Raw genomic sequence first — 18,067 nt, forward strand, 5'->3', positions numbered from 1 at the left:
ATCCATATTCTTGCATGGCCAGCATACTCACCGGACATGTCACCCATTGAGCATGTTTGGGATGCTCTGGATCAGCATATACGACAGTGTGTTCCAGGTCCTGCCAATATCCAGCAACTTCGCACAACCATTGAAGAGGAGTGGACCAACATTCCACAGGCCACAATGAACAACCTGATCAACTCTATGCGAAGGAGATGTGTTGCACTGCGTGAGGCAAATGGTGGTCACACCAGATACTGACTGGTTTTTGGGCCCCCCCGGACACTCCCAATACAGTGAAACTGCCCAATTTAGAGTGGCCTTTTATTGTGGCCAGCCTAAGGAACACCTGTGCAATAATCATGCTGTCTAATCAGCATCTTGATATGCCACACCTGTCAGGTGTATGGATTATCTCGGCAAGTGCTCACTAATACAGATTTCGACAGATTTGTGAACAATTTATGAGAGAAATAGGCCTTTTGTGTACATAGAGAAAGTCTTAGATATTTGAGTTCAGCTCATGATAAATGGGGGCAAAAACAAAAGTGTTGCATTTATAATTATGTTCAGTGTATGTAAAAGAAATTGGATCATTGCATGACAGGAGAATGTTGCTTTGTCTGTAGTGTTCTGTACACAGTGATTTTGTGATAACACCACAAGAAAATCACAAGGTTTTATCCACTTAAGCCACCATGAAATTCAGTCATGCTATCATGCTATTTGCAGGAAAAGGAAATCTGTAATAACTTAAGTAAAACACTTGTCTATAACACATTTAATATCATTAATTCATGATATTCTCAGAAATGTAGACCATTTAGACCGTCTACAACATAGATCTCATATGGAAATGTAATTGGCCTATACAATAGTTGCTTTTCCAGCCAGGATATTAGAAGGACATTGATTCGGTTGCTAGATGAATATGTTTGACAGTGGTCTTCCCTATGTAATGATCTAATATCTCTGTGAGCTGCTCAAAGCCTCTGGCAGCAGCCAACTACCCCCGCAGCACCACCCCTGTCTGACTGCACGTCACGACTCACACACCTACATCTCTCTTATTCTCCAGGTTAAAAAAAACCCTGCTCAGTTGGCATGGGCAACACAACCCACGCTAAAATCAATTCTCTAAAATCCAGCTACAAAGCCTTGCAGCCTCAAGATGAAGTTAAAACAACAGAAACCCATGTTGGGTATCATCAAAGATTAGATATTCAAAGCTGCCATTGAAAGATCCTGAAAGGAACATGTTTGAAAAGGTTTTTAGTCTCAGTGATCTGAAAATACATGGACAAGCTCATGTTACATAAATCTGTTCTGATCATCCCCCTTCCACGAGTGATCCTCAAAACGTACACATTGTGTTTTGAGGACCATTTTAGGTGGTCTGCCTAAAGAATTAAGGGAAGTGCCAGCCTTAAGAAAGACACTGACATATTGATGTTTGTTAGGATCAGCAGTAAAAGCAAGGAATTGCTACAGTGACAATCAGCAATTTTATTTATGTGTCCTCTACAGATGAACCATGTTCCTTTCAACCCACACATTGATAGTTTGAGTCATGGCACAGGTTCCCTTTATGCACCTCCCACAGCGAATTACTTCCTGTTGTCAGTCACCTTGAATGCACTTTAATCAAAGACCAGATTATTGCTTATGGGGTCGCTCTAAGATGTGCCTTGTTCTCATTTTTACAGCTGTTCACATTAGAAGGGAACATCTTTGTCAATGGAAGGATGTCAGAAAGAGCTATCAGAAATGTTACACTTTGTATCTGCCTATCGATAGCAACTGTAAAGGCTGTAGCCATTTTAATTGGTTACCTTTATCATCTGCACTGCTCAAGACTTTAATAAACTTTGTGCTTTGAGGAAGTGTGGACAAATCAATACACAGCTCATCGGAGCAACAGGGTGTAGGAGCAGAGCTTTAAACTGAGCCAATCCAGATTTAATGGGTAAGATTAAAAAGCGCCCCCCCCCCCCCAGTCCACTCCATCACAATGACAACACAGTAGCTTTACAGCTGCCTGTTGAATTTTTCTGCACAGTATTACATCAAGTCTTTGGTCCAATTGTGTGTTTACCAAGTAAGATACAGAACATCATTGTCATTATCACCCTTGTCATCATCATTAAAGGTGCTACACATGGGATTTGTCCCCCCATTTGGAGGATAAGCGAATTATATAAGCACTATGGTTCATTCAAACAGTGAGTAGGCGAATATCAAAGCCAATCAGAAGAAAAATGTCCATAGTATATCCAAGGTAATAGTGGGATGATGACACCATCATATAATATGGACATTTATAGTGCAAAAACAAAAAGAAATGCCATGTGTAGCACCTTTAATTGTTGCTACTGTGCGATGTGACATCGATCACCATCTTCCAGTGTTCTTGCTCCCACGTTTCCTGTGTTACTGTCTCACAGTGGGTGCATGGACGGCTTTTATCCAGCTGGAAACTCCCCTACTGAGTCAGACTGAATTAAAAACGATTACGTTGAAATGTAAGCTTGTTCAGATCAATGCTTGTTCAGTAGGCTTGTTCAGAAATTTTCCTTGGATACTGTTTGTGTTTTGTCTTCTTTCTACTTCCATTACAAGGCCACCAGCAGTGTCTCTCTGCCTTACCTGGCAGCCTTTGACAGTTAGTAATGACTATTGATCATACACATTTACAGCAATGAATGACAGTTGATCATATTGACAGCAGTGAATGACAGTTGATCACATTGACAGCAGTGTATGACAGTTGATCACATTGACAGCAGTGTATGACAGTTGATCATATTGACAGCAGTGTATGACAGTTGATCATATTTACAGCAATGAATGACAGTTGATCATATTGACAGCAGTGTATGACAGTTGATCATATTGACAGCAGTGTATGACAGTTGATCATATTGACAGCAGTGTATGACAGTTGATCACATTGACAGCAGTGTATGACAGTTGATCACATTGACAGCAGTGTATGACAGTTGATCATATTGACAGCAGTGTATGACAGTTGATCACATTGACAGCAGTGTATGACAGTTGATCATATTGACAGCAGTGTATGACAGTTGATCATATTTACAGCAATGAATGACAGTTGATCATATTGACAGCAGTGTATGACAGTTGATCACATTGACAGCAGTGTATGACAGTTGATCACATTGACAGCAGTGTATGACAGTTGATCACATTGACAGCAGTGCATGACAGTTGATCATATTGACAGCAGTGTATGACAGTTGATCACATTGACAGCAGTGTATGACAGTTGATCACATTGACAGCAGTGTATGACAGTTGATGTTTAGCATTTTTTTATCTTTTTTTAAATTTTATTTTACCAATATTTAGCCAAGTAAGTCAGAAAGAAGGATCACTGTCAATGACCTGGCCAAAGGGATTTAATTGCAAGATGACAAAACAACGCAAGGAATCACACAAATTATGCAACAAATACAAATGAACAAACAGAAAACTGGATATACACGGAAATAAAAAATAATAAATTACACCAAATACAACACATATATTTGATCCATTCAGAAGGAAAACTTATTGGATAGAAGCTTGGAAAGTTTGTTTTTAAATGAGTGTGATGAAAGTATCAAGCTTAAAGGTCTTTTGCAATTTGTTCCAGTCATTCACTGCAGCCAAATGCAATTAATGATAACTAAAGAAAGTGTAGCTTTTAGGAATGATCAGAATGAGATATCTACAAGAGAGGAGGCTACTATTGGAATAACAGATGTTAAGAAGTGAGCTGAAATAGAGGGGACATTTATCAAAAGGAAATTGGTATCAGGGAGTCATATGTTGTGTATGTAGAGAGGGCCAGTTAAACAGTGTGTAAAGGTCACCACGACATGACCATGTGCTGACATGACCATGAAAAACGACAGGTAAGTTGGCTAAAGCAATAATGCTGCCAGTACCTGGCAACGAGGCAATTATAAAAGGCTTTTAAACTGACCTTACATGTGAATTGAATCTTCTATGTCTCATTATTCCATAGTGAAATACTGCTGTGTCCCCTCAAAAATGATTAGTACACTTATTAAAGATTACTAACACAGTTATAGATTCTGTTCAAAAAGGAATTTAGAAAGAAATGCTACACACACTTATAGAGATGGAAATGGCTCTCATTACAGTCAAAAGGGCTGTGTCCTAAAACACAGAACTACCAATATTAAACCTGATTAGGTCCACCAGCTGCTGTGACATAGTACATATTGTTGTCTATGTCGTTTGCCCAAATAAAATTGAATTAATCAATGAGCCCATTTGCCAGCCCACAGATTAGACTAGAGATGAATCACCCCGACTGGCCATTTAGCTGCTCTGTAAGAACAACTAACAGCTAATTTAGTTTGGTTGAGACAAGTATTGTGCTTTTCCATTGGGTATTATCATTATCAAAGAGACACAAAAACAAACAAGAATAGAATGAAATGTATTCTGTTATTGGCAGATTTTGTGGACTCATTCATTTTGTCTAGAATGATCCATGCAAACAAAGATGAATTGCCAGAACATCATTAAACAGTCACCTAAAGTGTTGTCTAGTTCCTGATTTGTCCCAATGTCTCCCCACACTAAACAGAATACATACACTGGACGTTATTTTCTGATCCCTGGGAAACTTTAGTTCTCTCTTTGCGGGGATTGTCTTGGAATTGTTATTTAACTGTCTAGTGTTGATTCATAAAAATGGCACGATGGATAAACACAAGATTTTCATGCTATATCGTGTCTTCTATATCGTGTTTTCATGAAGAGTTATCTTATTATTGTTGATCTTATTTTAATCAAGCTCCATAAAATGACATGGACAAAGTTGAATAGGTCCCGGCTCCGTAGAGAGGTCTCTTACTGTTCTGATACCAAACTGCAACAATCTGTTTTTGCTAAGCCAGTGTGCATAATCTGATTCACTGCTTAGAGCATGCTCCACACAAATGGGGTAAGCTTTTTACGTAATATTTTGGCTCGATAGAATGTGAGAGTGGGCCTTGTATGGAATAAGCTGTGAACAAATACCCTCCTTGGGCAATGATGGACATATTCCACAAAGCACATATTTTTTCACTCTGTATCATGGGTGGGCTTTCATGTTCTTTCCTCCTATTTGCCTTGCAGAAATATCCACAATGACCTACTTCTGTACACTTTCATGGAGTGGATACAGTACATTAATGTCACTGTGGATTATAGTGTAGGAGGACTGTATTTAAGTCTGTTGTTAAAATGGAAAATACTTTTTTTTCAGTCAATCCCCTCAGATCTCAAGGGTTGAAGGAAATTGTGTAATGTGTTTGTAAAACACGTTTTCCATCAACCTCAACATGATGTTGTGTTTTTTTCCGGTTTGTCCTTGTTGGGTCTAAGGAACTGCAGTTGCTCCATGGTTAATTTGTTTTTGCTTTGATTGTAATTAATTATGCTGACTTGAATTGAACCAGTAATTACAAAGAACTGTTTCTCGCCTGTGCAGAACATTAGGGTCGTTAACCATATTTGCACACTTAGTATGCTCATTAGTTGCAGGGAGGGCTGGCAGGAAAATGGGACTGTCTGTAAGATTTCCACAAGACTTCTTGTGACATCCTGTAGTCAAAACAGATGATCGTTAGATATAATGATGTACTGTGGATTGGGAGCACTGGAGCTCATTTTGCAGTGTTTGCCGTGAATCTGAAACAGGTGTATTTCTGAAGGGCTCTTGAGAGTTACTGAGGAATCTTGAGCACTGTACTGCATCATCCAATCCTTTAGACAACAACACAGTTGCCATTCTATGAAATAAGTCTGTCATATATTCATAAACAATCATTTTCATTTGGCCCTGCATGTTCAATTGTCCAGTTGGCTGGCAGCCAAAACAACCATGTCCTGCAGACCTTTCCAAACATGCAAATATGTAACATCTTTTCTGCCATATATTGTATCATGAAATTCATTACAACACAGATTAATGATGGTTCACTCTCATGTTCAAAAAGGCCTATAACACCTTTGGATAGCTCAGTGACGTGATATAAGGTGCATGAGTCGTCTCAACATGATGAACACAGTGAAGGTCATTGTTTATGTCCATGCCTGGTGCCCCCTCCCTCTGGGTAAATGAATGTCACATAAAACACAGAGAGTAATGAAAAAAGCCTCAGACAGATTTGAGATGTCACTGGGGCAGCGGGTCAGAATGCTACCTGATACCCGGGCCAAGGCCCACATCTGTCAGCTTGACGCAACACTAAATGATTAGTGGTGCCTTTTAGTAAATCTGTAACCTGGGCTGCAGTCACCCTGCTCAGATCTGGTTTTGATCTACAAGGTCTCTGTGGAGGGTTATATTTTAGTGGATGTTGGGTGGGAGTTTGATCTCTTTATATGAACTAATACTATCAAACCCAGATAATCCATGTATCAGGGATCTCTGCACTGGGTATGATAACCAACCTTTGGTGTCCATGATAGCATTGTTTGGAGCTGGATATATGGAGAATGTATGTATTTCTTGTGGGAGTTTTGGTAGGCTACACCCACACACAGTAAATCCATCCATCCATTTATTGAAATATAAAACACACAAGGAATGAACAATTATTAAAAAAATATCTGAAAACTGGACAGATAAAGTCCCACAATACCCTCTCCTCCCAACCAGATATGATCTGTTACTCTCTGTTACTAATGTGGTTGTTGTCACTAAGTGTCTAGCTCCTCCTCTGATCTTGCCCTGATGTTAGTTGTTGACAGTGAGTTGACATACTGAAATGTATCATATCAACAAAGTATATTTGTTTGAGGTGGAGCACATTTTGAAGCACCCATCTGACAGAAAAGGTGTAGTGTTTTCTAATGCAGGAAGATGAAAAGAGAAACATCTGTAGATATCTGAGTAAGTTATTTTTGGGAAGCTCTTAAGTTTCCCTCAGTAAATCAAAACAGACAAAGGCATCCTCTATTTATAGAAACCTTATGGTATGTTTCACCAGGTCTGTCTTTTGCTTAAAGGTATTATTATGCTTAGAAGGGGCGAAGACTGAGTTTCTTGGCAGCAGAAATATCATAGGTCTAAGATCCTTTAATTTGCTTTCAGATACAGACTGTGCTATGTGTAAGGTGGTTATAATTATAAAGTTATTTGTCCATAGATGACATGGGACATGATCATAGACACAATAGAAAAGAGGTGGCAATCCTTTGCTCCATCCAGCTCAATGATGCAGAACCATCAAGCCAAAATGTGACGGCATGGATGATAGCAGCCCAATAATAAGTATACTATTTGGAAAGCCAGTCCTCCATCCAACTTGGATTTACAGAGGTGTTGTTAAACTATGCAACTGAAATAAGTTTACATTTTTATAATTTAGTTAATCTAATCCGCATATAAAATGTAAGTATAAATATTATGAGACATTCTGGGAAAGTTCAAGTAATTGCAGGAGTAAAAGACCATTTTAGTGGCATACATTTTTCCCAGCGGAAATGCTGTGAGGGTTCTGCAAAAGATGGATTTTCATTTTATCCATCAGACAGTGGAAGTTTGCTATACATTTTTATTGCGAAGTAAGTTAATTTGTGTTTGGAGATCTTGATGATCTGATCAAGATGGGTCCATATGGATCCATACGGGCATTAGGTCACACCTTTTCCAAATGATTGACCAAATAGGTTTACAAATACATTTACCAATTCAATTATGACAGACTAGACTACTAGATTTCAGTTATATTGAGGGCAATGTCATCTTAATATAGATATATTATTTAGATTGTCATGCTTAAGATGTTTTGTTTGGTATACAGAAATTATTTTATCAATGTTACCTATGGAAATCTGATTCTAATCCTATCAAATATTCTGTATTTCTCTTGAGTTGGATGTGAATTTGTAAATGTGTCCTTCCAGCTACTTTAACTTTGCCTTACTGCGTTTCTTTGTGTATGCCTAATTCTGAGATAAAGATGCAATTGGCAGTGGGTTCAAGTATTTAAACCAGATATAGCAAACCTGAATTATACAAACCTGTAGACATTCAAGAGCAGAGAGATAAAAACTAAGACTGAAATGAACTCTGGGTACCTCCAAAATGAAAACACACCAATTCCATGAAACCAATTAAAAAAAACTGTTTTTTGGTATTAGAGAGCATTGCTTTGACCATTGCTGCAGCAACAACAGAAAAATATTACATTGCCTTGATCCCTTGCTTATAAGAAACAAGCTTTTTGCTAAATTAGAGAAATCATCATGTGTTCTTTTTTTTGTAAGATTTCCTTGCTGTGTATATCTCCTTATCTCTAATAAGTGCTAGGTTTAAACTTGGATTACCAATGTTAATTTCACCATTCACAAAGGATAAGGCTTTCTATTTCATCTGAAAATTTAAGGATTATTGGGTCGAATTACACTTTATAGTCTCTTTAGTAAGTTCCTCTGTAGTATATTTTTCATTGAGTGATGTGGAAAAGAGAATTAATTCCCATGCTCAATAAAATATACCACAGTTTGAGGACCAAGAGGTTCACAACAGCTAGAGTTAACCTTGTTGATATCCATGTAGTAAGTAATTAGGACATTTCCGCAATCATTTAAGTACATTTTATCCAGGGTGACTCAATAAGATGAAAGCTACCAGGAGAGCATCTAACTGATGTTGGAGACAGTGCTGAATACAGATAATGAATGTAGCTAAATGAAGTTCTCTGTTCCACAGGCCTGGACATGGCTGAGGTAGTTTTATGCCAGTAATATAAATTGATCACAGAATGAATGAGAACAACTTGCCGCACATTTCAGGCCCAAGGACTGAAATGTGCTGTACATCCTGAGAGAAAGAATGAGATACAGTACATCTATTTGATTCTAGTTTGGATTGCAGAGCCATAAGGAAATGTGTGCCTTATGTATGTATACCAAAGAGGTGTTTTCTTTTTAACAATGGCACTCCACTATTATTTCAGTTGAATAATATTTGATCACATTGACTGAATTCCATTCTGAATTCTGGGTTACAGAATGCAGTGGAGTAGATGTTTACAGATGTACAGATGTTTCTCTCTACATTAAAACCTTATCATTGTAATGGAAAACGTATTGTCTTATCCGAGTTTTGCCATTTCTGTATTTAGTCCTTCTAAGAATCATGACAACTCTGTGAGAGAAAAGGCATGTTCACTTAGCTGAAGCCTATTATTAGCATGAGCTATGTTATATAATGGAGTGAGGACTCAAATCTGGTTTTGTTCAATCTAAAAAACCTAAATAACCTTGTTATTAAAGATCCAAAACATTTATGTTAAGTTACAAGTTAACCATAAGAGTTACAGTTTAGGTGTGATATCCCTCCCTGTGATTAAACATAATTGGTTATGGTTTCTTCACACACAGACAAATTGGTAAAACGCCTGGATTGAACCATGTCAGTGATTCCAACACATCTGTTGTTTTGCAATGTTTGGTGTGACAATTAAATTGGCATGATAAAGATGGACCGGTTGCAGCAAATGACATCTTAGCTGCAAGCCTGGCATTTCCTGTTATCAATGAGTGGCGCTATTCAGCAGTTCACAGCTCAATATGACAGTGTGTGTGGACAGCAGGAATATGGTGTGGCATGTGGCACCGATGTATCCCTCTCACAATAGCATTTTGCATTCAAAGATACATTCTGTATCTTCACTGAACGGCACAAATCCAAGAGTAATTATTGGATGCTATGAATATTCTTTCTACTACTGAGCCTCTTTAGTCAACCCTTAAATCCACTGTCCTCACTCTCTCTTTCTTTGTCTTCTGTTGCTGACATACTGTTTTTGAGTGGTGGTGACGTGTCAGTGGATCTCCTGGGTTACTCTGAGGTTGGCTACACGCGTGAATATTTCGGCTGCCTTGTTACTAGCCACACACACAGGAAGAAACATCCTGTGGAGCTTTCAATAGCCCACAGGTCACCCTCTACGTAGATCTCTCCCTACTGTACCTCTCTCTTACCCTACCTCTCCAGCTCACATTCAAAATGCATGGAGAACAAGAGTGAGTCATAGGAAGTGAAATGGTATTAGCTGCTGCCGTGGAAGGTTGTATCTTCAGTGACATGTAATAGGTAAGAGATTGTCAGTGAGTTCTATACTTAGATGTGCGGGAATAAAGGCTTCATGAGGCTTGCAGATTTCAAAAGTGGAACATTATGAAATATGACATTTCCAAATATTTCCTAACATCAGCATTTGGCATAGGAAATAGAAACATAACTACTAGGGTGAAAGGGTAGCCTAGTGGTCAGGAGTGTTGGGCCACTAATTAATCCCAAAGCCAACAAGGTAAAAAACCCTGTCAGTCCCGACAGACAGTCTCCTCCTGACTTCCCCCTCCATTGACCCACAACAGTTCTTGAAACCTTGGGTCAAGGACAAGCAAGATAATCAGCATTTAGCTCTTACCCACCTTGTGATGAACTTGGTCGGGAATCCTTTTATGGGGACTGGTTCATAAATGAATGGCTTGGAGTTCAAAGGTGCACAATTAACATTGTTAGTGGGGGGGCTGTCTGGAGGCGGGCATTTGATGGCCACCAACAGGGCTGAAGATAAAAGAACTGCTGGCTAGCAACACCACTGCCTTTTCCCTTAGATAAAACATTAGAAGTGTCCTCTGTAAGGTATTAGGGACTAACTGTTTACTGAAAAGTGTATCATGAATAATACAGAGCGCCCTCCAAAATGATTGGACCCCTTAATATAGATTAGCAAAAAAGGCTATGAAAACATGTCACTTGTTTATCTGCTTGATCTTAAACTCACAATATGAAATAAATCTAACCTTTAATTTAGATTAAAATGTTCAAAGGAAAAAACTAATTTTGAATCAAGAATTATCCAACAAAGATCCGACGATAACCTTGTTAGCCTCCTTGCAGATGCTGATCCATGTATCCTAACCAAGTCCCTGGAGCCTTTGGAAACAAAACAGCTCCACAACATCACATCTGCCACTATACGTCACAGTGGGGATTAGGTTTTTGCGCCAAACCCACCTTTGGTGAATGTCAATATTTAAGTGAGTTCAATATGTCAAATCAAAGATTCAGTGATATTAATGACTGTAGAGGTTCTCATCTGGCAAGATGTTAAAAAACCTGTTGTCAAGGTAACATCTAATTGTAGTGTATGCAACTTGTTGACCCCAAGAATGAAAAAACTTCTGCAATTCTCAGCATTAATCAATCAATCAAATCAACATTTATTTATAAAGCGCTTTTTACAACAGCAGTTGTCACAAAGTGCTTTACAGAGACACCCGGCCTTAAACCCCAAGGAGCAAACAACAGCAGTGTTGAATTTCAGTGGCTAGGAAAAACTCCCTAAGAAGGTCGAATTTTAGGGAGAAACCTAGAGAGGACCCAGGCTCAGAGGGGTGACCAGTCCTCTTCTGGCTGTGCCGGTTGAGATATTAAGAGTCCAATTGGAATAATAAATAATTTTCTCTTGGCTAAATCCAGAGTATATTCGATTTTAGACTAGGTCAGAAGTATGACCAGGTGGACAAGGACAGGAACAGCAACGGTCCCCCCAAACCAGGTAATCCGCAGGTGTGGACCAGGACCTCATCTCCTTCTAAAATTTAAAATTGAAGGAAACTTTGAAAAGTTAGTAGTACATCCCTCATGTCCCCCAGCACAATAATATAGCAGCGTAACACCTTGGAAACTGAGACGGGGGGGTCCGGTGACACTGTGGCCCTACCCGGGGGAGGCCCCGGACAGGGCCCAACAGGCAGGAAATCAATCCAACCACATTGCCAGGCATCAACCAAAGGGACACCCACCAACCGCAACCCCCCTGAATGAGGGCCGAGTATTGCTAGCAGCGTACAGCCCAACTGCACAAGTGCACAATAGAGAGTCAACAACAAGCCAGTGACTCTTCCCCCGAAGGGCATTGGAGGGAGGGCATCCCAGTGGCGACGAGAGCCCACCTGGCAAGACAGCAAGGGTGGACAGTATCAAGCCTACTGGTCACCTTCACGCCCCCGGGCCAGGCTACACCTAATTATAAACCGTGCTGTAGAGATGAGTTTTTAGTAGACACTTGAAAGTTTGCACTGAGTTTGCATTTCTAACCTTAATTGGCAGATCATTCCACAGGAGTGGAGCTCTATGAGAAAAGGCCCTGCCGCCAACTGTTTGTTTAGAAATTCTAGGTACAATTAAAAGGCCTGCATCTTGCGATCTAAGGTTACGTGTAGGTATGTATGGCTGGATCATTTCAGCAAGGTAAGTAGGAGCAAGTCCATGTATTGATTTATAGGTTAAGAGTAAAACCTTAAAATCAGCCCTAACCCTAACAGGCAGCCAATGTAAGGATGCCAGGACAGGAGTAATGTGTTCAAATTTTTTTGTTCTAGTTAGGATTCTAGCAGCTGTGTGCAGGACTAATTGAAGTTTATTTATTAATTTGTCTGGATAACCAGAGAGAAGAGCATTGCAGTAATCTAATCTAGAAGTAACGAAAGCATGAATACATTTTTCTGCATCAGTTTTTGATAGAAAGTTTCTAATTTTTGCGATGTTTCGAAGATGAAAATAAGCAACTCTTGAGACATATTTTATATGTTCTTCAAAAGAGAGGTCAGGGTCAAGGGTAACGCCAAGGTTTTTTACAGTTTTTTGGGATACGACCATGCAGCCGTCGAGGCTTAATTCTGGGAGACTTTTTTTTGCTACTTGAGATGGGTTTTTTCTGGCATGTAGCCATTTCTTTATATAGTCGTTGCTTAATTTATGAAGGTCACCAATCTTTTTTCTCATTTCATTTGTGTGTTCTCTGACCTTCTCTGTGTTGACAGATGACTGAGGGAGCTTGGCATTTATGTCACCTCCTATTGTATCCCCAATGAAACAGGAAGCCAAGGACGACCACTTATGAGTTGTTAATGATCCCAATTAACTTGAAGAAGGTTTATATATAAGAAGATACTTCTATTTGATTTGGTTAAATATGAATTCCTAGGGAATTCTAATAACTGTAACATGAAGAAAACAAACTTGACTATTTTACATCAATTAAAGGTTTAATTTCTCTCATATGAGTGTAACATCATGCTGCTAAACAACAATTTGATTTTTGGTTCATTTCTACCACATGTGCCATAATAATGGAGGGCAGTGTAGATAGCACGATGAGAAATTCCTGTAGAGACTTTCGACCTGACTACTTGGTATTCATTAGAGGATCCGTCTTTAGGATTTAGGATTTCTGAAGGCTTCAGACGCTTTTGGAAGGTTGAGTCACAGTCAGTATCACTGTTAATCCATTGTGTGTTGTCATGTTTTGTTGTGCGCCCCCACACTCACCATCCCCAGACATCTTACTGGGAATGAACCATTTCCTCCAATTAATTAACAAATTCTGTCTGCCTGTTTCTCTCTTTTTATCTTCCCCTGGTCTATCTCACATTCTGTCCCTCTCAGACAAACAAGGCTGTGTCTAAGGGGGACTTCCACTCAGCCAGCTCCAGCTCCAGACGTGCCCTCTTCCTGGCTGTGCTGTCAATCACAATTGGAACAGGCATATATGTGGGCGTGGCTGTAGCGCTCATCGCATACCTTTCCAAGAACCACCACTTGTAGTCCTACACCCCATGCCCCGCCTCGCCGTACCAGAGCAATGACTGAGGTGGAGGGTGTGGTCCACTTGGCTGCAGTGGAACTTGGAATATGGGCCTGCGGATTGCGGGACTATCACGAGAGGCAGAACCTGGCTACGTGCATGACTCAGATGGTGGGACATAACTTCAGAGGGACATGATATGGAACATAATATGGTAACGGTCAAGTTGTTATTTGACTTGAGAAACAGATACTGGAGACTGTTATTTTTTTCCATACATGGATTATTGTCTCCAAGATGCATTCTTTGATGTTAAACACACCATATTTGTGAGACATGTTACATGCAGGTCGTAACGTCATACAAATGTAGTACAGTAAAAAAGCCCCACTTTCACATCTACTGGTGGAAAATATACAAAAGGAGCGCATCTTTACGATGTTAAACAATTGTGTGTGCGTTTTTTTACCAAGCAAACACACGGCCTTTGACAGATCAGAATAACATGCACTAAATATTGTACTAAGGGCATACTTTCCATTTATGGGGGCATGTTCTCTGCTCGGTTAACGGTGAGTGGTGCACTGGGCTGCTTTATATCCAGCTACATTTACTACAAAATCAGTCACGTCTGGCAGCTCCTGTTACGTGTAAAGAGGCTGGATAAAAGGGCTGTTAATAAAGCTGTCAGTCATCCATATATTCAACCTGTATACATTTATTCTACATCTCAGTCAACTGATCAGCAGATACCACATATAAGACTTACTGCAGCTCACAGACATAAGGGCCCATTTCTCTGTGAATAATACAACTCCCAAAGGCAAGATAATCTTGATTCTGTTATCTCAAGGAAGAACGGATGTGTCCTCATAGCACAATATTTTCTGAGCATTCACCAGAAACGTCACGTTCTCGCTGTTAACGTACGACGACATGCTTTGGTGTTTCGTATGGAAGAAGTGCACCGGCAGCAGTTCTCTGACAAAACCTGCTTATTACCCAGAAATGCCTCTCCATGTTGATAGGCATAAATCAATAGGGAAGAGGAAGTGCCCGCGCCCTTGGAGGCAGAAGCCATGCTGTAAATACTTCTGTATACATTTTGTTTATACACAAACTGGGATAGAAGCGATTCATGCCTATCTGCAAAACATTCTTTGCAATATTATTGATTTTTTTGCTGTACACTGCTACCATGTCAAAACTGTCAATGTTTTGGAGACTCATTGGAGAGTCCGTGTTTGACATGAAAGTGCTTGCAAATTAAATGTAGTATTTCCAATGAAATAACGTCTGATGTGCCTGCAGTTTCAAAATCTGACTTGGGTTGGTTCAGGTGCAACTTTCCTAACGTGACTGTCCTTTTTTCATGCACGTTAGCATCATTTATTACGGCATGCTATTATAGGGAAATATTATTCAGCATAGATACATTGTTTAGGATATTTTTTGGGAGGGAATTTTCACTTCATATAGTTGGAAACAGAAGGGGAGACAGACAGGCAGCTGAACAATGGGAAGGGTGGATGCTGGGATTTATCCCCAGTCTCTGATGGGGAGCACTGCACCACATAATAATAACATATATAACCACAAATTATATCTTAAAGGCTGGGTAAGTAAGGTATCAATCACAATAAAATAGATTTGCTACATAAATTCTCATAAAATAGGTGTTTACTGAAGTCTGCATTCACCTGGTGTACATTATGGACCCTTCTCAAGCATCAGGTTTCCCTACTCTGTCCCCTGTCTCCTTGACCAAACCACACATCTCCACTCTATTAAAAACCTGTACCCTGGAATGACTAATTACCTGCACATACTGTGTCATGGCAGCAGAAACATCTCACTGCCTGTCAGAAATATTAAGTTGCCAGGCACCGAGATGATGAATCCATTTTACATGACACTGCGGGCGCAGTGATAGCTCTAACCTTTCTTCTTCTGCCACTCCTCTGCCACTGTGAGAATGGTGAGTATGAGAGAGAGACCCTATGGATCAAAGGGAGGGTGGTATTCTCTGTAATGAATGGGACTGTCATTTATCTGTCCACGGATGTCAGGCAGTGGTAATTAACGTGGCTTTAAGACTTCCATGTCTCCAGCTGAACTCCAAGGCGCAGAAAACACTGAAAAATAGGATGGCTTAAAATATGCCAAAAGAGCTTAAAGAGGCAACAGTATTTTGGGAAAATGGTATTTTGGACAGAGGAGACAAATAGACAGAGGAGTTATGGCAAGGGAATGGTGTGGAGAAAGAAAAGAAACAGGCCAATTACCCCAAACATACTGCTAAAGCAGGAGAATTTCAAGGCAAAAATTGGAATGTTGGACTGGTCGAGTTAGTTACCCTACCTGAATCCAACTGAGTATGTGTTTCACCTGCGGAAGACAAGACTGGAGGAAAAAAGAGCCCCCAAAGAAACAGTAACTAAATACGGCTGCACTTCAGGCCTGGCAGAACATCACCACGGAAGACAACCAGCGTCTGGTAATGTCTATGGGCAGTCATCAAATGCAAAGGATTTGAAACCAAATACTAAATAAATTACTTTATTTAAGATTACGTTCATTTATCCATTTACTTTTGGTCCCCTACATTTGGGTTGTAATTCCTACAAGGTTGACATTTTATGGAAGTATATACCCTGAAATTAAAGTAGACAGCTTTGGTCATTGTTTCAGTTCAAATCCACTGTGCTGGAGTATAGAGCCAAAACAACAAACACTGTGACTGGCTGTACTGTGCCAGGGTTATAATTTGAGAGTACTGATAACTTTTACCAGAATGTTTAACATTTTCAAAGATTTTGTGGACTGCTCATAGCACGTAAAATACATAATATAATATATTAAAAGCAGATTTTAATATACAAAATAGAAGGACATAGCTGTAGGACTGAAACTTCTCCCTAAGTTTAAATCATTACCTTAATAAATGCGGATGGTGTTTAACATGAGTTTAAGCTGATGCAATGTGCCATACAGGTGCTGACTAACAATGAGTCCAGTTATTTACATATATTGTATGTAAGAAGAGAGATTTAGCATGAAATGCTTTCTATTTTCACACATTTTATTTTACTCTGTTAATGTGGTTTTGTTGAACATGATTTGTGCCACACTGGTGATAGTTGTAATAAAGTGTTGTAGTTTGAAGAGTTGCAATATTGGACAAATTGCTAGTGATGTAACTGCTGCTTAGATGCTTTTTTCATTAAATGGGTTATTTTCTCCTGAACCTAATGATCTTTTCCAAAGAATGGAATGGATATATGTATACAAAGATAAAGATAGCTAAAAAATTTACATATTTTATTTATAATTATAATTTTATAAGAATGGAATGGATATATGTATACAAAGATAAAGATAGCTAAAAAATGTACATCTTTTATTTATAATTATAATTTTGAATTTGGCCATCACAGAAGTACTCATAGTTCCCTACTTTGTAATCAGTGTAGAGTCGACCTTTAAGATGTATTGACAACACTGGAACAATTAATTAAATCTCTCATTGTTAGGCTGAGGGCACCTTATCAGCAAAAATGTCTATCAAGTAACTATCAGTGAAAAAATATGCCACTGGGGAGGACGCAAACATAGCTGCTGCTAACAGCTGTCTGCAATGAGTCAGCCAATGAACCCACAGGCCTTTTTAATAAGGGTTAAATGGTGGAGGGTTGTGAAGGATGGGTAATTAGCATAATGCACAGTAGCTTCCCTCATGAATATGTTAATTGGAAGGACATCTGATCTGAAAAGCAGGGATGATGAAAATGAAGACAGTTATTATGCCTTGCTTTCACGAGTATCCACTATAAGCATTGGTTATGTTTGTTTAGGGGCAGCCTCAACTTCCCCTGTCATATCACATCATTCAAATTTTTTCCTTATCATAGTTGGCAGGGTTAGATGACTAAAATTTAAATGGCTGAAGAAAGAAATTCAAAATTCGATTAGCACAACATCACAGTATGATTAATATCCCCATATCACTGCATTCAATTATTATTATTTTATTTTATATAAATATCACTGTGTATTGTTTGTTGAGTCAGTTGTTATTGGACTGGGTAAAACCTGTACTTTTTATTTGTCAATGAATGAGGATGAATATTTTTCGTTTTGCCAAAAAAAATGTTTGGTCCATGTACCTCTGAAACTCTTCCTAGTATATACACACTTTGTGGTCAATAGGGCCCCCCCCAATATAAAATACATTGAAAAATAGTGACTCATTGTAGAAGGTTAAGTGCCTTCAAGAGGAAATGCAGCTCTCCTCCAGATATGTAGGTGCTGTGCGTGGTTCCTGGTTAGAAGAGCGGTGTGAGAAGAAGCAGAATAGCTTGTCGATTTGTGCTTCACGGAATTGGGAAGGAAAAAAACAAGGCTTTAAAAAAGTAAGACTTTGAACAAAAATTCGATCCACCTTC

General features: G+C 39.2%; 1 protein-coding gene across 1 annotated transcript in view; it reads left to right on the forward strand.

Moving 5' to 3' along the window:
• The window catches only part of LOC105025512 (synapse differentiation-inducing gene protein 1), a 33,708-nt gene extending 16,976 nt beyond the window's left edge, over window positions 1-16,732 (forward strand). The window contains exon 4 of the mRNA XM_010896238.4: window positions 13,484-16,732. Coding sequence (XP_010894540.2) covers window positions 13,484-13,642 — 159 coding nt within the window. The 3' untranslated portion in view covers window positions 13,643-16,732. The remainder of the gene's footprint in view (window positions 1-13,483) is intronic.
• Window positions 16,733-18,067: the final 1,335 nt, after the last annotated feature.

Source organism: Esox lucius, chromosome 6 (assembly GCF_011004845.1).
Source record: "Esox lucius isolate fEsoLuc1 chromosome 6, fEsoLuc1.pri, whole genome shotgun sequence".
NCBI lineage: Eukaryota > Metazoa > Chordata > Actinopteri > Esociformes > Esocidae > Esox > Esox lucius.